Source organism: Hakea prostrata, chromosome 1, assembly GCF_041222555.1.
Source record: "Hakea prostrata isolate BN-2017 chromosome 1, UWA_Hpros_2, whole genome shotgun sequence".
Classification (NCBI taxonomy): Eukaryota; Viridiplantae; Streptophyta; class Magnoliopsida; order Proteales; family Proteaceae; genus Hakea; species Hakea prostrata.
In genome coordinates, this window is record NC_142600.1 from 17967368 (window position 1) to 17990183 (window position 22816).

At 37.2% G+C, this 22816-nt stretch overlaps 2 protein-coding genes across 5 annotated transcripts; one reads left to right on the forward strand and one right to left on the reverse strand.

Moving 5' to 3' along the window:
• The first annotated feature begins 2527 nt into the window (after nt 1-2527).
• On the forward strand, nt 2528-5368 carry LOC149028009 (cation transporter HKT1;3-like). Its single transcript, XM_089147618.1, has 3 exons — nt 2528-3640; nt 4230-4448; nt 4964-5368. Exons 1-3 carry the CDS (start codon nt 2559-2561, stop codon nt 5160-5162), a joined length of 1500 nt encoding a protein of 499 aa, XP_089003744.1. The 5' UTR covers nt 2528-2558; the 3' UTR covers nt 5163-5368.
• A 383-nt stretch (nt 5369-5751) lies between these two features.
• Nucleotides 5752-22016, reverse strand: LOC149028010 (uncharacterized). 4 transcript variants are annotated; one of them, XM_089167772.1, is made up of 10 exons: nt 21657-21916; nt 20484-20544; nt 20257-20389; nt 19669-19792; nt 19017-19073; nt 18758-18854; nt 13924-14131; nt 7427-7487; nt 6779-6884; nt 5752-6305 (listed from the first exon to the last, which is right to left on the reverse strand). In XM_089167772.1, the coding sequence occupies exons 1-9, from the start codon at nt 21903-21905 to the stop codon at nt 6819-6821; spliced, it is 1056 nt and encodes a 351-aa protein (XP_089023898.1). In that variant the 5' UTR covers nt 21906-21916; the 3' UTR covers nt 5752-6305; nt 6779-6818. The 4 variants fall into 4 exon arrangements, with proteins under 4 accessions (XP_089023898.1, XP_089023912.1, XP_089023904.1 ...); XM_089167786.1 differs by lacking the exon at nt 5752-6305 and adding an exon at nt 21930-22016 and having other exon boundaries at nt 6778-6884; nt 21657-21814; XM_089167778.1 differs by lacking the exon at nt 5752-6305 and adding an exon at nt 21930-22015 and having other exon boundaries at nt 6778-6884; nt 21657-21817.
• Between the last annotated feature and the right edge of the window lie 800 nt (nt 22017-22816).

Genomic DNA, 22816 nt, shown 5'->3' on the forward strand with positions numbered 1-22816 from the left:
CACAATTGCCGTCCTTGGAAATAAAGTGGAAAGTACAACCGTGAAGATCAGATGTCAAGTGTTTTATATCTTCCACACGATATAACTAATCTCTATTGGAAAGATTCTATTTGCCCTTGTGAGAAATTCCATAAATTTTAAGAATATATATCTTAAGTAAGCTTTCATGAGCTTGTGCCAACACCATGAGAGGATAAGTAACTCAAATGAGAACCATTCAAGTGCATAAATTCTTATACCCACAAATGAGATCCAAAGTGCATCAATTAAAAGTACATAAGAATGGTTCTCACATGAGAACCTAACCCATCACATATCTTAACCCTTACTTGTTGTGTCTTGTCTTTATTAAACACTTAAAAATAGAAGTGGGCTTCTAACTTTTTTGACTGACTGCAAACATATAGGAAAATCAAAAAAGTTTGGCCACAAATATTTATTATATTGTGTTCATGGTTGTAAGCTTTGGCATTCATTGGTTTTTCCCTTTTTAACTTGTTCTTAATCACAAATCATACCCAACTTTTAACATTTTTACCTACCATTAATGGTGCAAAAAACGTTAGTTCTTCTTTGAATAGGGAAAGAGATTTCCACTTCTGCTTATATTTTCAATCTTACACCCAAAAAGAAAATGGGTACGTGTTAGGTTTTGAATTATAACTTCTTCTTTTTTTATAAAAAAAATGAGTTATGATTTATGAGACAAAAATATTTTGATCCTCTCCTTCACAAAAACAAAAAGAACCAAAGAAAAGATTAACAACAGATTACTTCCTAGCTATATCTTGTTTATAAAAATACATATCAACTTATTTAATAATTTTATATAGTCTGATGTCTAGGTATAATTCCTTAACTTCAAAAGTACTAAGGCAAAAAAGAAAAGAAAGAGATAACATAAAAAGAATTAGAAACGTATGGTTCAATTTTCATGGAAACTTCATCCATAGATCATGGGAATTTTTGCCACTAATTTGTCTTTTTTCATAATTATCTTTCAAATAATCTTGAAGAAAGAATCATGCGATGTGATTACAATCGATAAGGTATAGATAGATTTTTTTTCAAGAAAAGATTTATGATTATATTCTCCAATGTGAACAGTGAGAATTCCAAGTGATGAGATTATATTAGTGCATGTAACCTACATTAATCAGTGTTAAAAAACACTTTCACAGCACTGAGAACTATCATTTATTAGGCATCCCATGAAAGATTTGATTTAAAATGCTCAATGATTTGTTTCAACATTGTTTAATGGTCAATGATAATGTAAGCATATGCTAATTAACTTACTTAATAACAGCAATTGCAATTAGAATATATACATGGTTGGGTTAGCATAGCATGTTAAAGGGCCTCAACTATAATATTATGCAACATGGAATTGTCATATAGGGATACAAATTGTCCAGTTGAAACTGATGCATTAAAAGAAATGCAATGGTCCCAAATCTTTGATAGAAAATTGGATGTAAATAGAATGGTAAAAATACAAGCTGATGATCAACTTTCTTATAACAAATCGTTAAAAACTCTCACCCAAAATCGTAAGGCAAAAATTCTCGAAACTCATCATGACTCATAAGTGAACAGTAAAAGGTGTGTATGTAAGAGAACTTCAATCGGACAAACAAGTTGACCAATCATAGATCTCATAAAATGAATCATTTGAATCACCCACCAAAATATATGGCCACAGTGATCTTCGAGGTTAGGTTCAAGACTTCAGATGACAGGTAACGAATTCATTCAATTCAAAACATTCAAGACACTCAAACCATTTCCTCTTCTCTGGCTTTGTTTAATGGTTAAATCTAACTCCATATTTATAGGTAGGCAAAGATGTCTCATTGAACGCGCTTTACCCATTTAGGAAATGGGGACGGTGGAGGTCTGTGCCAAGTGCCAACCATGATTGGTGTCCTCACCCTTCCACTTCAAGGCTTCTTTCTTTACCTTTCTTGTGTTGTTGACCACACCAGTACCAAAGATCTGGGAATAAGTGCAATCAAGATGTTACAACTGATAATAAGAGATGCAATGGAGAATTTTCTTCCTTCATTGCTTCTCATCAATTAGATCCTCGTCAACATCAATTCTGGTTCAAGTGTGAAACAATAGTATTTGTCAAGACTCTTTCTCCTCCGTTCTGGTGCTTTCCCCTAACCATTAGGACAAACATGTACACCCTACTAGCACATGCCTGAGAAGTGCTAGTGGTGGGTCAAGAGGATATGCGACATATGCTTGAGGAAAAGAGAGAGAGAGAGGGAAAGGAAAGGAATAAACACTGAAAATTTCATTCATAATTTGTCATTTGCTGAGGCATATAGAACAACCCCACTACATAGTTCAAGTTGGTGCTCTATAATATCTTTTTTTTCCTCCACTCTGTGAAACTGGGTTCCCCCTTTTAGTATTCTTTGCATGCTGATTTGACTGAGCTAACATATGTCAAAGAGAAAATGATTTCATAGTAACATGAACCAGTTCTATATATACCCTCACCTACATTCAAACTTACCATCACATTTTATATACCATTTTCTTGAATGAAGACTGTAAAGATGAGTGAGTTTGTTTGTTTAGGGAAGAAATTCAAGTGTCTTTGTATCCGTGTAAACCCTTTTTTGTTTCAACTTTGTTATTTTGTCTCTGTGTCAGCAGTAGGTTTCTTAGTTTTGAAGGTTTTGAAACCAAGAACTGAGTTGTATAGGCCAAGCGACTTAGATATGTTTTTTATGTCTGTGTCAGCCTCAACTGTTTCAAGCATGTCTACTGTTGAAATGGAGTTTTTCTCTAATTCCCAGCTTATTGTCTTAACCATTTTAATGCTTCTAGGTGGGGAGGTTTTCATTTCACTGGTTCAGCTCCGTTGGTCTTATACCAAGTTTCAGAAAAAACAAACCCAGAACGGAGCAGAATCAGTAAGTACCCACAACCGAAGTTCTTCTAAACTTGAGTTAGGATTGGCTGATGAAGGGACTTCATCAGTTAGTGATGTCTTGAGGTCTAACTCAATCAGGTATTTGGGTTATGTTGTGTGGTGCTATTTCTTGGTTATTCATGTAGTTGGGTCTGGATTGATATCAATATATATGAGCTTTGTTCCTAGTGCAAGTGATGTACTTAAGAAGAAGGGTATTCATATGGTTACATTCTCTATTTTCACCACTGTCTCTACCTTTACAAATTGTGGATTCATTCCCACAAATGAGAACATGGTGGTGTTCAGAAAAAACTCAGGGCTGCTGCTTCTTCTAATACCTCAAATTCTTCTTGGAAACACATTGTTTCCATCCTTTTTGCGATTTTTGATATGGGTCTTAGAGCGATTTACAAAGAAAGTAGAACTAAATTACTTATTGAGGAAAACCAATGAAATAAAATATTTTCACTTACTACCCTTTCTGCATTCTTGCCTTCTGGTTGTCACAGTCTCTGTGTTCATAGTGATTCAGTTCATTATGTTCTGTAGCATGGAATGGAATTCAGAAGCCTTGAATGGTCTGAATTGTTTTCAAAAGCTAGTTGCTGCATTATTCCAGTCCGTGAATTCGAGGCACGCAGGCGAAAACATCGTTGATCTCTCAATCATCTCGCCGGCGATCCTGGTCCTATATCTTATAATGATGTTAGTTCTCTCTCTCTCTCTCTTTCTCTCTCTGCCCAAGAAAAAAAAATTCTTTCAAACTGGGTTACTGGAATGTTACTGTTGTCCTTGGCTGGGAATAACCACCTTTCCCATTCTGTGGCTGCATTTTACGGAGAACAGAAATGTTCTTGATGACCCAATAATTCAACCTCTAATCCTCTATCTCGAATCATGTGATGGAATAAACATCTGTTGATGTAGGCTTTGTTTCTTAAGTGCATGAAACTAATTTGAATGTGAAGTACAATCTCAAAAAAAAAAATGGAACTTTATGAAGTTTCCTCTTCCCTCCCTTTAGAATATTATACATGCTCTCCTGGTTTACCACCCACCTATGAAGATTCTCTAGGCATCTCCATGAAACCAATCATATGGAATTCACTATATGGGACATGTTTTTCAATAATTATTGTTTAAACATTAGTTTCATTATGAGAAAGACTTTCACAAGTGACGTCGTATGCAAGACCTTTTACCTTCAACCACTAGGAGGAAAGTATGTGTTTATTTACATAATAATAATAATAATGATTATCAAATTAATCACATTTGGGTTAATATTTTGCAGGTATCTCCCTCCATACACTACCTTTTTTCCCATAAGAGAAGATGAACAGAATACTACTAGAAGTTGTGAGAAAAAGGAAAGGCAGATGGACAGCCTCGTATTTTCACAGCTCTCCTATTTGGCTATATTCATTATTCTGGTTTGCATCACTGAGAGGAAAAAGTTGAGAGAAGATCCCCTCAACTTCAATGTGTTGAACATAATCATAGAAGTAATCAGGTAGTCTATCTTTCTTGGAAAAGGCATGGTCATCATATCTAGATGCATAGAGCATTTGAGAATTTTTACTTTTTTAAGGGTATAAGATGGTAATTTTAAGTATGTTCCCAAAATGATTCTATCTTGAAAGTATCCAATTGGGAAAGGAGAGTGGGGAGGGAAGCTGTTTTGGGTTTCAAATAGGGATTCAACTTCAGTGTTGCACATTAAATCTCGATCGTCTGTTTCGGTTTTCAACACCTACGAAATAGATGATCGAGATTTGATCTCAACTAGTGGCTACGCATTAAATGTGCAGCATTCAACTTAAATAGAGGAGAAAATCATTTAGTGAAAATAATAATACGGCCAAATGGTCACTACAAGGTTACCACCTTGTAACTATTCTCAGATTTTCTTGTCACTCCTGATTCAAGTAGTATTTTCTTCAATCAAACATTAGTTGGGTACTTGGCTATCACATTGTTTATTTTTGGTAATTAGGGTTTTAACTTGAGATTACATATGATATGCAGTGCATATGGAAATGTGGGACTTACAATGGGTTATAGTTGTGAAAGACAATTGAAGCCTGATGGCCACTGCAAGGATGCATGGTATGGGTTCTCAGGGAGATGGAGCAACCAAGGGAAGATGGTACTCATCCTAGTCATGGTTTTTGGAAAACTCAAGAAATTCAATATGAAAGGGTGTAAAGCTTGGAAACTCCGGTAACTTGACATGAGTTTGTATAGAAAATATGAATACTTCCAAGTGTTGTAGAGGAACAAGGAAGCAAATTTATGACTCAAAGTAATGTATGGTAATGTCCAAAAATAACATTTCTAATGTTTTTTATACAGTTTTGGAACCCCAAAAGAAGGGGGAAAACAGCTCAAATCATGTTTTATTTTTTAAGCATGAACCAGGCTTTTGGCATACTTTGAACCCTTTTTACTTGGTGTTTCTTCATTGGGAAAAAAAGTAGTTTGATCCAAAAGATGCGATGGCTCAAGATGTTAAACTTAGGTCATAAAGGGCATAGACATCTTTTTAGCAAAAAAAAACATTAAGAAAGCTACTATTTACAAATCATTTGAGAATGTTGGGCACTTGGAGCCATGCGGTGTAGTGTTGTCACTAATGGCAACATTTATGGCCATACTGATCTCATTGTGATGAGTTTCAAAAGAGTTAGAATGATCAAACAGACAACTATAGAGTGATAGGAGTAGTTTGGCCATTTTGTTGAGTTGCAACGTCACCTTGATTAGTAGTCAGCTTGTGCACCTTACAGAGTGTTTGGGAAGTCTAAAGCAATAAGTGCAGGCTTGATTCATCAGAATTTGAAAAAACATTTCGTGTCGTGGAAGTGTGTTTGGAGCCACTTTCAGAAACCTCTGAAGTGAAATGGGAGAAGCTCAAAGTGCTTTGACAAAGTTTACATCGCTTTTGTTATTAACAATTATCAGCGAAACCCTTTTGACAAGTTGCTTCAGTCATACAGGTTATTCTGAGATTTGTTTGGGTCAACTTAGGTATAGAATGGAGGTTTTATGAGAAGATTTATAATAAAATGTGACGTATAATAGACAATTTAGACGAAAGATTTCATTTCTGACAAATCTGGTGAAGGCACACATGAAGAAATGAAGTGATTCACACATCAAATTCCAAAACATTCAACTAGATACCTTCAGTCATGGTTAGAGAAATTAGCTAATCCAATGTTCCATGCACGTTGCATAACTTTGGTGCTGAAATGAAGACTCTACATCCACCCCTTTGTGCAGAATCCTCTCCCGTCGACCATTAACAAAGTCAGTCAGGGCTGTTCAGCTGTCCGAATTCTTCAGTCCCAAGTACTTTTTTTTTCCCCTTCAAAAGAATACCACAATTGGTAAGTGCAAACACTAAACTCGAAATTCTGTATAAATCCTTTTCACATCACAGAAAAACGCTACATTTTACAAGTGATAACCTTATGACCCATGCCTTCAGCAAACAAAACTGTCCATACAATTCCATGTGCAATAGAAATGCCATTAGTTTGTATCACTACAAGTTGTGAGTACATTCCATCTCTCCCTCTCCCTCTCTGTTCAAAGTAATTAATCAGTAGAAAAAAGGGTGAAAGAAGATGAACTATATTGTTCCAGTAAATCATTTTCATAATCCTCTTATAGATATCCCTTCACTGCATTGAAGTTCCCTGAATTCTATAACCAATACCATGATAAGCACACTGAACCAGATGATTTGATGCTCAGTCCTAGTCAAACCCCACAGAGTCCACGCATGGTGCAGCTGGGTAGGAAATATTTAAACTGGATGTTCATGGGAACAGGTACCTTCTGAAGAAAGAGACAGAGTGAAGAATAGCAAAATAGTTCAGTGTCCTCCAGTTGCACAGAGTTCAGCAACCAGCTTAACTACACCCCACATTGGTGCATCATTCTGCAGGACAAAAATTAACAATGTTAGGAAGGACAGGACAAGTATAGGGCATACGGCATGTTAGGGAGGACAGGAAAAGTATAGGCCATCCCACTTCCCCCTAACATAGAAAATGGAGAACATTCTTTTAAGACAAACATTGAAGAAATAAAAGAGAGAGGAATTTGCAATATCTTTTGCCTCGTGTTCACAACTCCATAGACCTCCACATATGGTAAGCGCACTCAACGCCAGGACCCATTATCCACTCAATCCAGGAGATGTCTTAGAATCAAGAGCAACGCAGCAGGAAATGTCGTGTGAATACAAAAAAAATATTCACAACATTTTTCCAGCCTGAACATGTCATAGAGAATCAGTTACATCTTTCACCTATGAATCTCTACAAGAGATGATTTGATTGATTACTTCCATGCCTCCCCATGTGTCATGTCTTATGGTGGTTCAGGAAGTGAAGAGTTCCTTTCTTGTGAACGCCATCTCAGTTTTTCTCAATGAAGGGAGATAACTATGTGAATTTGTAAATTTGGCAGTCAACTAACCACATAGACAATATCAAACGCTTTTTTGTAGATTTCCAGAGAGTTCTCAGCATCATGGTTCCTGCAACAGGAATTACCCAAGAATTATAAACACAAAACCACAAACCTTTACTCTTCATTCTAAAGATTCTTCAGAGCATGTGGAACTTTTTACATGAAGAGCATAATACCCGCCCATAAAAAACGTGAGAAATTCAAGAAAAAAGGAAACATATGTGCAAGGCAAGGGAAGAAACTTTAACATAAAATAGTTATCCATTACATAAGCTGACACCAAAAGTTCATCTTTTATGACATTCCTAATCTTCCAGCTCGGAAACTTGTCCAGTTTCCAGCTTCTCACTGAGAGGTGGCAAAAGGTTCATACTAATATTAATATTATTAATGAGAATCTCCAACTCCAAATCTCTGTACTTGATTTGGAAAGTCAAAGCATTTGACATCTCTGCTAAGCTTCAGATGCTCCCCCCTTGAACCACCCGAAAAGAAGAAAAAAAACCTGCTTGTCACCTAGGGTGTAGGCTCCCCCTTACTGCCACTTAGTCAAATGTAATCTTCCACCCACCCCCTTCTTTTTCTTTCTCCTTGTCAAGGTTGTCAAGGCAGCAAGGCGACCAAAGTAGTTGGGGCTCAGCCTAGGCGACTAGGCGATAAAGCGGCGCTAGGCTGCCATAAGGTGACCAAAGCAGTTGGGTCAATTTTTTTTAATACGACTACTTTTATGCTGATAAATTTCCATTATAAGATAAAGAAACATTCAAGAATCACATTCATCTAAAAAAAACAAGCATTCAAGAATCATAATTATGAAAGATTATTAAAAAAAGAACACGAACATAAGTTCATCTCATCAAGCATCATAACATATGACTATAAACTATATCAAATTATAAGTATGAAAATGAAAGTAGTAATTTTACATTTTTACTTACCTCTATGATAGTGTGATGCCAAATAAGTGTCTTATCCATTAATGATTCATTGATTCCCAATTCCAAAATGACTAACTATTAAGTTCGTTATACATCTTTGTAGAATAAAATTTGATTTTTAAAAAAATAAGAAAAAATATTATGATGTACAAAATGTCAAAAATGTGACCGCTTTAGCGTCTAGGTGGCAATAAGGGGCACAAGGTGGCAATTAAGTGAAAAACCAGTAAAAAAACTGCATGTTAACAAAGCAGTTCAAAACAAGGCGGTTGAAAAACCACCTTGCCGCCTAGGCGAACGCTTTGACAACAATGCTCCTTGTATGTTCCTTGTTTCTTCCATGTTAGGGTTTTGGTAATGAACTTTGACCCGTGACCCGAGAGGGGGTGAACGGGCTTCAAAAATTCACCACAATGTGGTTGGGTCTACCAGACAGTGTACCACCACTCTGCAATCAAGGCACTCCAATATGTGCAACAAAGAAAAATAAACAAAAACGCAATGCACCAGAGTTTACGTGGTTCGGCCAAATTGCCTACATCCACGGAATAATACCCAACCTAGGGGTATATTACTCAATACACTCTTAGATATTTTGACTGCACAACAGCCGGAACACCAATCCCCGCTAGTCAAATGCAATGGACAAGGGCACCAACCCCAACCCCCGACAAGCTCCAACGCAGGTCACAATGTAAACCAATAATTCAAGTTCCCCAAATTACATTCATGAGCTAGATTCTTCATCACTAAACATAACCTAGAAAATAATAGACAATCACTGGAAACGGGTACCTCAACGGAAGATGCATGGTAACAATACGTTCCTTTTCTCCAACCTTTTTTTCTTCTCTTTTCAATCTTTTTCAGTTTTCTCTCTTTAAAAAGCCATACAATCATGTTCCCTTCTTTTCTTCGCTTAAAAAAAAAACACCCAAAAAAACCAAAGAGAAAAAGACCAAGAAAAAGAAAAAAGACACAAACAAGAGAACAAAAGAAAGAACAAAACAACCCACGGGAAAGACAAGGAAGAAAACGCAACGGACGGAGACACCGAGAAGAGGTACAAAACGGACGAGCCCCAAAGGGTGAGTTTTATGAATGGATTTCTGAACTTTGATGTGGTACTTCACCACTTGTGCAACATGACAACACCTTCATTTTAGGCCAATGGAACAACAAACTTCTTTATTCATCCCAAAAAGAAGTTCCTATGCCACCAGTGTATCATCACCCACACAATGTGGGCTACATATGGATGGAAGAAATGTATGCAGAAACAAGGGTACTGAACTTCCAGTAAGTTTTCTACAGTAAGGTTAGGCAAACCTTACATAAAACTGCGAGTCCAGCTAACTCATGTATACCTGTAAATACTCCGGTACATCTGTAATGAGGCAGCTGATTTTCTAGAAGGCCAACTATACATTTCCCTAAGTGTTCCGTCCATCAAAAAATAGCCAACCCCTTTGAACAAGCTCAAAGTTTAAGAAATGAAAAAAGCATCAGAATCCCCTCAGTGCCTGATTTGGCTCTTCCTTCGCTTATTTAACATGCCTCAAGTTGGGTGGGCAATAATAAATGAATGTGGAATGCAGGGGGGAACAAAATGATAAAATTAACGTGACACATGGAAGGACTGTCTTCACGGACTTGGGGGTGGAAGCCACATATGGCTTTTGCAACAACAACTCAGCCTTATGCCAACAAAAGGTACAAGGTTAAATGGATCTTTGCCCCTCCAATTAGCTCTTTTTGAGGCCATAGTTGATAAAGTGCCAAAGCTATGCGTGTCTTTCCCCAACACTTCTCCTAAGGTTCATTATAGGTCCATCTTGGCTCTTTTTGTTCCTTGAATATGAATCAACTCACACAAATCTTACACTTCTCACTGCATCATCATACATATCTTAACTCCGTTCACATATTTGCTTGAAACAATTTTCCCCCCTAGCACCTGTTAGAGTAATTCTCTAAGAACCAAATCATAAGCTTTTTTCTAAGTCAATAAGAATCATATAAAGATCCGCCTTGGAATCTCTATATCTTTTCATGAGTCTCCCAGGTAAATAGCTATGTTGTGGATCTTACTGGCATGAAACCAAAACTGGTTCTTGGGCTAACTAGCCAGCTTAACAAGTGGCTGGTTTTTGGCCCTGGGTGTTGGTCTTAGACCAGATCCATGGGGATCTGCAGTAAGAGCATTAATGAAACCAAAATTGGTTCTTCATGATAATAGTTTCTTAACTCAAATGGATTTCATTAATGCTCTTAGTACAGATCCCCGTGGATCTGGTCTTAAGACCAAACCACAGGGCCAAAAACCAGCCACTTGTTAAGCTAGCTAGCTAGCCCCTCTGATATTATTGCTAGTGGTGCCCATGAAGTCTACTCCAAAGAGCCACCAGGCCGGAGTTCAATTTTCTTAAAGTGCCTTTAAATATTTCAATGTGATATTTCATTTTCCAAGGCTTGGTTAATGAGTTGATTACTTTTTTCTAAGTGCTTTAATTAGACATTCCAGTTTTCAAGCTGGGTCACATAAGTTTCTATCTATGCGTCCAAAAGTTTTGAGTAGTTAATTTTACTAGCTAGTAATTTCTTGGTTTAATCCTTTAATGGAGTTAGCTTCTAGGAGATCAGTGCTTGAGTCTAAGAGTCATTTTTAATTTCTTTATATACTCATCTAATCCAATGATGATAGCAAGATTTGAAAAGTAAACTGAAGATTGGATTTTAATGAAAACAGCAGGTTTCTTATCACCTTCTAATCCTCTCCTCTCCCTCATATCAATTTTATCTCTCTCCTTTATCTTCTTCCGCTTACCTTCTTTAACTTGAACCTACCTTTTTTCTTGAACATACAGTATCATCCATTGTAACTGCAACTTCGTCTAACCTTTCAATTTCTCCATCACCTCCAGTTACCTGTCGCCCCCTCCTTTATTTTATTTTCAACCCCCTTATTTCATATCTGATCCATACTTTCAGGTCTAATATTCCATCTGCACCATCTCTCCCATAGTTCCGTAGTAGGCTCATTAGTTTTACGCCTTTATAGTTACTGCAGCTCTACATATCACCTTTGTTTTAGTAAATCGGGACTATGATTATTACCCCAAAAAAACCAAAATTGGGACTATGATGCTTCTCCTCCATAAAATTTGCATTTACATGGGTATTCATAATATTATAAAACAGCTTGGTTAGACAAGAAAAACCAAAGATTCCAAAGCTCTTCTACATTTCTATTGGGATCATATCTATAACATGTTGTCACCTGGTGGGTGATGTAGTTTTCTGAAACACTATCAGTCAGAGTGCCTTCATTAAGCAAGCTACCAAAAAGAACTCTCATGTCTTCTTAATAACCTCATCCTTTTAGTACCTTACCATCTTCACTTTTGATACAATTAACAGGGAGATCTCTACTTTTTCTTTCCCCTACTTCATCTTTTAGACAGCTTTTTTCCCTTTCATCGTGCTTACATTGTTATAATGATCTCCATATTTCTCCACACCTTACTTTTCCCTTAATCTTCTTAGCTTCATTTTTTGTGAAACTTCTACCCTTGTAAAACCTGTACATCCTTAATCCTTTGCCATGTCTTTAGAAATGCTTTCTTAACCTTAATGGCTACTTGCACTGTTGCACCACATCATCCCACCGCTAGGTCTCTCTAGAGGAATGACATTTTCCTTTGGAACATCTAGGGTATCTCCAGCAAACTTCTCAACAAAAGTAGCCATCACATTCCACATTATATTAGTGTATCCTTCAAAGTCTCACTTTCTTTGTTTGACTACTCATCAATAAATGATTTCAAATTAGCTTCTTTTAAACTCCAGCACCTTATCCTAGGCAAATAGTCACCGTTTTTACAATCCCATGTAATGATGCAGATATCCATGACCGCTAATCTATGTAGTGTGATGAGCTCTTCCCTAGTATAACCTTGTTGTCCTTACATATCAATCTACCAAACCTTCTAGTTAAAAAGAAATTTAATTGGCTACTTATAGTACCACTTTTAAAGGTAATTTAATGTTCCTTGCTTTTCAAAGTAAATGTTTACAATGAATAAATCAAAAGCCCCCAAAAAATCTAAAACTGATAACCCCTGCTCATTCCTCTATACTATATCCTCCATGTACACCTTCATAGCCTCTGCAATCTTGCCAACATTTCCATTCAGATAGCCCCCATCATAATATTTTCGTTTTCTCCTCGACTAAAACCTGGCATTAATCCATCTCTGTATTCCCAAATTATAACTTTGCAACATTCATCAAGTCCTACTAGAAGTGCATAAGCATTAATCATATTGACGATCTCTCTCTCCAACACCTAACTTATCCCAAATATTTGTCTTCACAGCCCCAACAACAACTTGAGGAGGAGATAGCCATAAACCCTTGAGTTCAGGGCTGGCAGATAAGCTCAAAAGGACCCAAATTCAGACACCTAGCAGCTGGTGTTAGCCAGAATAATCAACGCCACTTTTCCCAGTAACAACTCTGAGGAGATAGTTTTTGAGTTCTTAAATTCACAACACAAACCAAATTTGTAGCATGACAATGAAAAGCTATCAACCTGATGGTTCAATCACAGAAATCCTTCTTTCCCAAATTCAAATCCAAATTTAATGTTTTGGTTAATACCTTACCGATTCGGCTTAGTTTTCCATCCAGTCAAGAATATCCATTCTTCATCCTCTTTCCTTACACCAAAGGAACCCTACGTGCATGTGCCTATAAATAACTTCTTCACAACCTTAACTTACCGCACGTCCTATTCAAGAGGTTCCAGAATAGAACCCCTGCTCAGCTTCTGCATCAGTTTATCTGGTTATAGATGTGATTGTACATTAACTACACTAGTCTGGCTGTGACAAGACGACACATTCAATTATCTAGATGAGCAACAGCATGGAAGAGCACTGAGATTGTTTATGAAATGCTAGTAAAGACAAGTACTACTGTTAAATGTAAATTTTGTGTACAATTATCTGCTCCTACCTTAATCTGATACCATCACTCATTAATATCCTGTAACCTCTAACTAAATTTAGGTAGACTTAGTATCCTAAAAAGCATGGCAATCCAAAAATTTTAAAACTATTTAACTATAACCAATAAAATTGAGGTAAATCTTCGATGCTTTGGAAAGAAGAAGAATATCTGTCAAGGATTTAATTAGTATGCATATTAATCAAAATTGACATTAAGATTATCCTAGAATGGAAAATATGGATCAATCATGATTCATCACTATCAAGTACCAAGGAAAGTTCTCAAAACCTTAAAATCTGATGTACACTACAGCAAGCTCACTCAAAATATGCATTAACGAAGAGTAACTACAGTTAATATTCTTTTTCAAAGTCACATATCAGTTCTGAAAGCATTCTGTGGGTTTTGAACCACTTCAGGTCAAAAGCTTAGGCAACCAGAAAGCTGCATGATTGGCAGAGTGAAATCTAGTTTCCATAGAAATGCAATGTAACACCACACAACTTTGCAAATGAATATTTCATGGATGAGAAGTAAATAATTTTAGCTTACAGGAATCCCACAGTGATCCGGTTGTCATAGTTCAAACCATCAGACATGCCCAAGTCTCCAAGGTGGTCACCAAGAAGCAGCACATTGGTCCTTTTCTTAACGGACTCATTATCATCAGTAGGACCATCAATAACACCAAACCGATCATGAAGAGGAGCAGCCATATCAATAGCATGCTCATTTTTATTCAAAACATGTATAGTTTTCCCTGCAGTCAAAACCAGCAAAAGCCAGGAAAAAAACAGTGAAACATAAATAAACCAGCAGATTTCCAGCCAATTGACTGATTATATCAAAGAAAATAATTTCGTTCAGATTTTCTGAGCAAAAAAAAAGGACTTGTGGGGGGGGGGGGGGGGGGGAAGTAACATTAGAGCTAGATGAAGAAGGCTCACTTGTTCCCATCATACATATGTATACCATGCATGACCAGTAAATGGTCACCAGAAAGATCTATTCCAAAATGTTAGTCTAATAAGTAATCATAAACATCTTTACATAATACTGAATATACAGCATGCTAATTTCACCAATAAGGTAGGTAACTACATCAGAACAATATTCAATAGTTATCAAGACCAAAAGAAGCTGACGGTGGAGAAAAGAGTGAAGATCAATAGGGTTCAGAAATAACCTAATTGACTGCCAACACAATATCTATAGGACATAAAAAGAAATCAGTAATTACAGAGTTGGTTGGTGCATCAATGTCACTTATGCCCAAATTGGAACTTAGGCTCACCAATGCTGAGAACAACTACCTAGAAAGTTGGAGGCATGGGACGTGGAAGCCCACCACTACCAAGAAAGCCTTGAAAAAAACTTCCCCCTCTCGCACTATAATACCATGAAAGCAACTCTTCAGAAAATTGATGGACAAAACACTTAAAGCTGGCCGAATACCCAGGGGTATTTAGGTCATTTTCCAAGCCCCTCCTTTGGGGGCTCAATATGGTTCTTGATAGAATCCCCTCAATCCAGTGGTTATGAATCTACTTTCGATTTTCTGTTTGAGAGTTATAGTCCTTTTAAAATTACGTAGAATTAGTTAACTGTGGATAAGATTCCCATCTAGAAGGGGATCTTATCTTTTAAAGTATTTCTATTTTAGTGATGTGAGCTTCTTATCACTCAGAATTTGTTTATTTCTGAAATTAGTAATTTGAGTCCTATTTTAGTAAGTGTTTGTTTCAAAAGTGTTGGATCCCTAATAGATAAGGAATCCCAAGTTGAGTCGAAGTGTCTTTGTAATTGGCTATAAATAGCCTCTTTATTTCTGAATAAAGCAGATTGGGATTATTTGAGTTAAACAGAGGCTTGGGCGGAGGGGAAGGAAACCCTTACGGCCTAGGCTGCAGAGTAATTCCCAAATTCCAGCAAACAACTTCATCTTCTTCAAGTAATCAAGCATCTAATCACACATTCAAGTATAGCCATCTTTAAGCATTCGAAGTAAGCCAGAGAAGCACCCCCACCCCACCCCAGCCTGCTTCTCTTGGCTGCAACCTTCCCAAGGCCCTCCCCCTCTTTCCCTAGCACCCCCACGGCTCCCAATTCCCACTCCCTTTAGGAAACCCCTATTCCCTACTCTGTTTTAACCCATTCTCCCCTCCATTAGGATTGCATAACCTTCTGGACCTCTTCTCTACTCTTAGTTTCCCCAAAACAGTCCTATTCCCCTAAGTTCTAAAACCCTGCACTTCATTTTCTTCCTTGAGTTTTCCAGAATTTTCAGGAAAACGATAATCTGAATTTTTATTAAGCTCTATCAATTAGATCCTAGTCTAGTTGAAGAACTACAACAGAAGACAGTTCTGATCTGCAAAACCAACAAGCCTAACCCCTCCCACATCCCAACCCTAACTGAAACCCTAACTTGCCCTAGAATTTAAATTTCAAATCTGAATTTGAAATTCAATAGAATTCAGATCTGATTTCCATATTCAACAGGCTTAGAAACCCTAAAACCCCTAGCTGAAACACCAGAAAATCTAGTTTTGTGCTGGTTCCTTTCACAGAAGAATCCTGAAGATCTAACCCAGACCCTAGGTTGCATTAAGTGAGCTAACAATTTAACTAGTTTGCGCAGGCAATAGTCCAGCTTTCCAGTCCAGTAATCAGGACTGTCAAGTACAACAGATAGAACTTGATTAACAGAAAGTGTGCTATATATTCCAAGTTTTTGTCCATTTGGTCTAAATAATCATGCTGTTGAAAGTGACAATTCCTTCACTACTAAACAACTTCAGCTCCTAATCCATGCAAACACCCTCTATTTTCTTTTCAGGTTTTTGAGAATGAATGATTTTTCTTTCTTTCTTTTTTTCACTTTTTCAGGAAGGATAATATGATCAACTGTCCGAATGGTTGGAGTAGTCCTCCAACCACAAGATCCGTGGAACATGGAGCACTTTTTCAAAACTTAGGGCTCCAATATTCTTGGGTCTCCGCCTCTATCTGGAGATACAGCGACAAAAGCTTTCCCCATACGAGAATAAACAAACGCGAACAATTAATGTTCAAAATGTAGTGATGTAACCTAGGGTTCAGGCCTGTCTGCAGGATCCTCTCAATTAGAACTAGCAGTGCAAATAGGGTTAGAACCAGGTAGGATTTTTCCCGATATTTCACCGTTTTGGAAGGAGGCGACACGAAATGTTCCTCCGATACGATATATACCATATATTGGTGAAAATTCAACTTCTCGGCAATTTTTCATCTTTTTTTTGTCAAACAATTTTTTCGGCAATTTTTTGTCATTTATATACAAAATTAGGGTGAAAGGTAAGGTTGATTGACCGAAACACACAAAGTAATGGAAGGTTGATTGAAAATTTGAAATGCATAATTAGAAACCGATAAGATTGATTGAAATTATATTTGGAAACCAAATTGTAAAGTAAGGTTGATTGAAATTATAATTGGAAACAAAGACGAAATTGAAATTATGTAAGGTTGGTTGAAATTATAATTGGAAACAAAGATGTAATTGAAATTATAAAGTAAGATTGACTAAAATTTATAATTAGAAATCTATCTCCTTCTAATATAATTACTATTTATAAAATAAGAAACTTGACTAAAACCCCTCCAAATGTCGCCAAAATTTTGGCGACATTTCGGGGTTTCACCAGTTTTGCCAGCCGGTGAAACCCTGATTCTTGCTGAAAAATCAGACCTTGGTTAGAACCTTGCTGTTTAGGTCAAAATCTCAAAGACAGCAGCAAATAATACTCCAAACATCTTGCGGATAAAGCTATTTTGAAGCCCAAGTTTTAGTGTTAAGATAGGGTATTCTAAAAGACTAAAACTAATCAGGAAGGGGTTTTAGGGTTCGGCCAGGTTAGGTCTAAGGCCAGAATTAATGAAAAGTACTCTGTTTTAACAGAGATGCAATGCAGAATTCTAACAAGTTAGGGTTTGTATGTTTTAAGGTTTCTAGGGTTAAGTATGGAATGGTTCAAGCTTCGGTTAGGCTAGAATTAACTCCAAATCTCTGATTTTGTTATTTAATAGTTTCACAAATAATCCCCCAAGGCTGGGGTTCAAAATCAAAATTAGGTTTCCTACTTTTGGATGAGAATTTAAGGAGTTATGTTTGTTTTAGTGAAACTAGGGTTTATGATTTCCAGAGATAGAAGATGAATTGTAGAAAATTCTGCACTAATGGAATGAAGATCTACTGATGGAGATGGAAGTAGGATTAGGACTAAGGGAAGGGAGCGATCCTATTGGTGAAGGGGAAAGGGGATGAGGTACTGAATCCTAAGGGTTTTGGAGATTGGGATGGGCTGCTGCTGCTGCAACCTTTGGGGAGGGCTTTCAGATTGCTGCAAGGGTTAGGGGGTATTAGGGTAGGGGAAGGGGTAGGAGATGATGGGAAGGGCTTGGAAAAGGCCCGTACTTGTGGATGAAGTACCTTGAGGATTTGCAGAAATTCAGGAACTCAGTGGCTGCCGCAGGCTTAGGGAAGAAGAAACAATATTTGAAATTGCAAAAAAATAAGAAAACTCTCAAAACCCAGGTCGTGGGCTCTCCCACGACTACAAGTCTTCCTTCAATACTTGTTTATTCAATTCATCAAATCTGACTTGTTACATGGGGGGTGGCTCTACTTATAGTCATATTACATTGAAGGAAATAACTAGGACTCAAGAAACCAATTTGATTCGACTTAGAAAACCTACTTGGATTCAACTTAGGGAATCCAATTACAGCTCAACAACTTCAAGAAAAATGACTATTAAAACAACTAGAAAGGAATCCACTAAAGAACTCCTGAACAAAGATAACTTGCAAAATAAACAACCAACTTCCCAAAGGAATCCTACTTAAGAATTGGATTCAAACTAGGACCTACTCAGACAAAGCCTCTTCAATAACTTGTTAACCAAAGACTCAAACTCAAAGATCTAAACTCCTTGTAGAAAGTGGAGTACAACCAGAGAGATCCTTCTCTAACTAAGACTCCTAACTAGACTGGGACTCTAACCACTTGTTCAATCAAAAATTAAAAAGTAGATGTTGGATCCTAAATTTATTCTGGACTCAACTGGACCCTTTTGGACTCTAAATGGGGGTGGTAAAATACCACTTGTGCCCCTAATATGGCCCAGCCAGCCTATAGGTGCATCTTTTGGGATCTGTTTTAGGGCTCAAAATTTGAGGTGCCCTATGGATGCCAACCTTGGTTACATCAGTTAGGTTTGGAAGTGCAAAAAGAAAGAAAAAAAAAAAAAGTTTTCTGATAAGCCTGAATGAAGAGTCAAAAAGTGCAAAATGAATACATTTTTTAGACAAATGATCCTAGTGCTGGAATTTATCAAGAGGATACCTCTAAAAGACATGAGGTTCCCATCATTATCAAATATCATCCGATTAGACACAATCTTGACATTCTTAAAAGATTTATGAAGCTTCTGCCTCAAGACCTGGTAAAGCAACAAAATTAGGTGCATTATTATATGGAACCTTGGTAGGCAAGATAAAAGGGGATTGGCGAAGCAAGTCATGCCTGTAATTAATTGATAACAGAAAAGGAAAAAAGAGGACGAGAAAAAACAACATTTAGAATACAGATATTTGAAACTAACCTCTTCTATAACATCTGCAAGTCCTGCAGAGAATATAAGGACAGGCACATCTCTCTCCTGTGAGTCAAAAGGTCATAAAATAAAGTGAGAAAGAGCTCCAAAGTTTATCTCACACAGAAGGTGGGTAAAAGAGGTTGTAACAGAGGTTAATGAGAAACAGGATAAAAAACACTTGGCTGATCCCACGATGGTCTCACTAATAGGCAGGACCTTTTCCTGCTCAGCCAGATAGGGTAGTTCTTGGAACTAGGTTTAGGACTAACACCTAGCAGCCAGTCATAGTGAACAGAAATTGGGGAGGGGGGTGTCTGGGGTGGAGAGAACTGTAAACACATTCATCAACTGAAGACTTTGCATGTCAACTAGCTAGACTATCGGTCGGCCTTAATCTTCAAATTTTGTAAAAATTATTCAAGTCATATTTCCTGATTCTACTGCTAAAAACAACTAATCCAGCAGCAAGTGCATTTGATTTATATGATTAATCTTTTTCCTTCTTTAATCTTTTTCTTTTAAAAGGGGGGTGGGTGGTGGTGTGGGAAGCGGTGGACAGAGAGAGGGACCAAGAAGTTTCTTCTTTTTGATCTAGCCAACTATAAGTCACCAACTACAAAGCAAAGCTCAGTAAAGGTTGCACGAGTGAAACATCTACCTCCAAATAGGTAAACAGTTCAACCACACCGTCTCTAAATTCAAGAACCGCATTAGCTACAGACTTCTTTATGTCATCATAGTTAAGGCCTCCCTCAATAAGAAGAGCATGGGTCTTTCCCCACCTGCATCGATGAACATAAAATCTTCAGGTTCTTAAAAACTAATTAAATTTGAGAGTATAGTAAAACAAAGCCTCCCATGCACTCATCCCGTGATGCTTTATCATTTAAAAATTAAAAAATGGGGAAAATGCACGGGACCCCAAAAAGGGGGTCTTACCGCCCCCACTTATGTTAAAAAAAAAAAGGGCCCAATCAATAAGAAGGGCTGGATCATTTTTTGTAAGACTGTCATACCCTTGACATGAAATGATGCAACTTTTATCATTTTTAAAAAAAATTTAAAAAGGACGTGTGTTTGTTGGGGGTCGGTTTAGGTCCGTGCCATTTGCTCTTAAAAATTTTGGTTAGATTTTAGATGCCACTGTAGTAGCTTACGCTAACGGCAATGAAAAGAAGCCAAAGAGATTTGCAGGTTACAGATACAATGCACACTATTGTTGATAAAGAATGAATGAACCACGTACCATTCCTCCATAAGCTTTGTCTTCTCTTCAACAGGAATTGTAGGGGAAAATTCTAGTGGATGATAATATTCAAACAACAGTTGCCTCTTGGCATCATACTCAGGATTGTTCTGTTTTACTACATTATGACTGCCTAATAACATTATCAGAGAAATTTCAAAGTAACTTCAGTAGAGATAATACACAATATAAAATATGTGAAGAGAACACCAACACAAGCCACTCACTCTGGCCACGGCGACCATTGACCCAGTACTTTGTTAGGGTGGCATCGAAATCCACAATTACCTGACATTAAATTGCATATGAAAGCAACTATGTATATCTTAGCATAAAATATTTGCCTGATACATTGAAAATTAATGAAGTTGGAGGAAACTTGAAAGGCAAATATAAGAATTTACTATTCTTTTTACAAAGAAAAAAAAACATATACCATTTATTGTCAGTGGAATAAGACAATATCTTATTGAAGAGTCAAAAAGATTGCCAGCTCGCTTGAAGAAATGTTCAAAAGAACAGATGGTTTTGGAAAGGCTGATGCTTAAAACTCACCAGTTTTCCAGGCAGGCTTTCTCACTTGAATGTCTATGATGACATGGGCACAAAGCGTCTAACTGTTAACTTGAGGGTTTACTGATATTCACAGTTCTCTCAGAGAACCATTCACACTAAAAGCCACTATTAACTGTCCTCTTTGTTCAAATATTTCTCATTGTATCCAAGTCCAAGACTTAATTACATTTAAACATTTGAAGATAGAGAGAGGGAGTTAGCAATGCTGGAAATTTTAGACGTCTTAAACTTAAAAGGTGAAAACATTGTTTTGTTTTATAAATGTGTCTAGGAAAATTGAGTCTTCCCCAATACACATAAAGGACAAATAGGTGTGTCTATTGGGAAGACTCTTTTTTTTTTTTGGGCCCTCAAACAAGCCAGTGGGAAAAGACATGGTTTGTGGGGTATCCATTGAAGATATTCCTTGGAAAAGCCTCTTATTCTCCTTCATAAAGAGGAAAGTGTTTTCTACAATCTCCTTTCTGTTTTTGGCATTCTTGGTGCATCACTTTTAGATTGCCTCATTTTTGTTGTTAATCTAGAAATCTGATTAGAAAAACCTGGTCTGTACCACGAGCGGGTGCCGATAGTCTTAAGAAGAGTGGCTAACTGGCCCAGTCCCAGCAATCCCTCGAGTTCTCTACATGTGGTGCTAGAGACTATCCATGTCTACAATTAAGAAAAAATGTTTGTTCCCTTAAAGTGTGTCCTACCATGTATGATTTTCAAAGATTTAATAAACAATACTCCTACGTGAAAATATCGTCAAGCTCATTGTGTGTAACGAACAACTTCTGAAACTCTTACTGTAATCCAAAATCAACTAGAAAACGAAAAGGAACCTGCAGTTTTCCAGTGCCAGCATCACGGATTGCAGTCTTTTTACTTTCAAGCAACTGATGATCATCGACCACTTCCACCACTGCCCCTGAAAACGGCGAATTCTCAGCTTTCTCCATCCCAGTTTTCACTGTGAACACTTCTCTTTGCAAAGAAAACCCTACTTTACACAGATAGAACAGAACTTCAGGTAACTCAGATAAGAATGTATGCAAGCACTGTATGCCAGAACATGAAGGTGAATCCACCATTGTTAAAAGGAAATTCTGAGGAACCTGTTGTTTATTTTATAGCTAGGTATATATCGTCCGCAGGTACAGTTGATGCCAAGAATGGTATGGAATCCCAAACGATAATTCATTAGATAACAGCGCCAACGATTAATCAAAAGGATAAATAGTTAATTTCCTCCGCCATTGTGGATCCTTACCTAAACTAATGGATACCCATTCCCCCTTAACAGTATCAGTCGAGCCCTAATATCAAATTTCGACCCAACAATAAAAACTCATACGATCGGAATATCCTGAACTGGGAAGTTAGGCAAACTAGATTATAGGTCCGAGTGGCTACCCTCAGTCACTCTTTTGAGACTCCGTCCAACAAAATACCACACGTGATGGACGGCGAGTCCTAATCATCTCTCCTGCGAGTCGTAATCATCTCCCCCGACTGGAAGCACTGATAGTGCCCCGGACGGCTATTGACCACAAATGATAGAGGAACCCACAAAAAGTAATGATTTTATTATTATTATTATTATTATTTGTGAGCCCCCACATAATTTGTGATTCTAAAGTAGGAGATGATCCACACTCTTGACTGGTAATTTCGGATTCCTTCAATCTGGCACATACTTGTACAATAGGAAAGGGTTTGGTATAAACTATGGAAAATGCCTTAATTTACCCCTGAGTTATTTAATTTATCAGTTAGACCCTGTATAAAAGAATATTAACAACACTCCTTATTATATGTTTCTAATAAATGTTTATGGATAAAAATAAAAATCAAAAAATTAAATATTTAAATAGACAATAATACCATGGTCTTTGTCTTTCTTTATCATCTACAACTACTCTTCTTTCATTTTTAGATGGTTTTTTTGTTGAATATTTTTGTTTTCCTCTCCTCCATTTTCTTCTCCTCTGATGTTGGGACA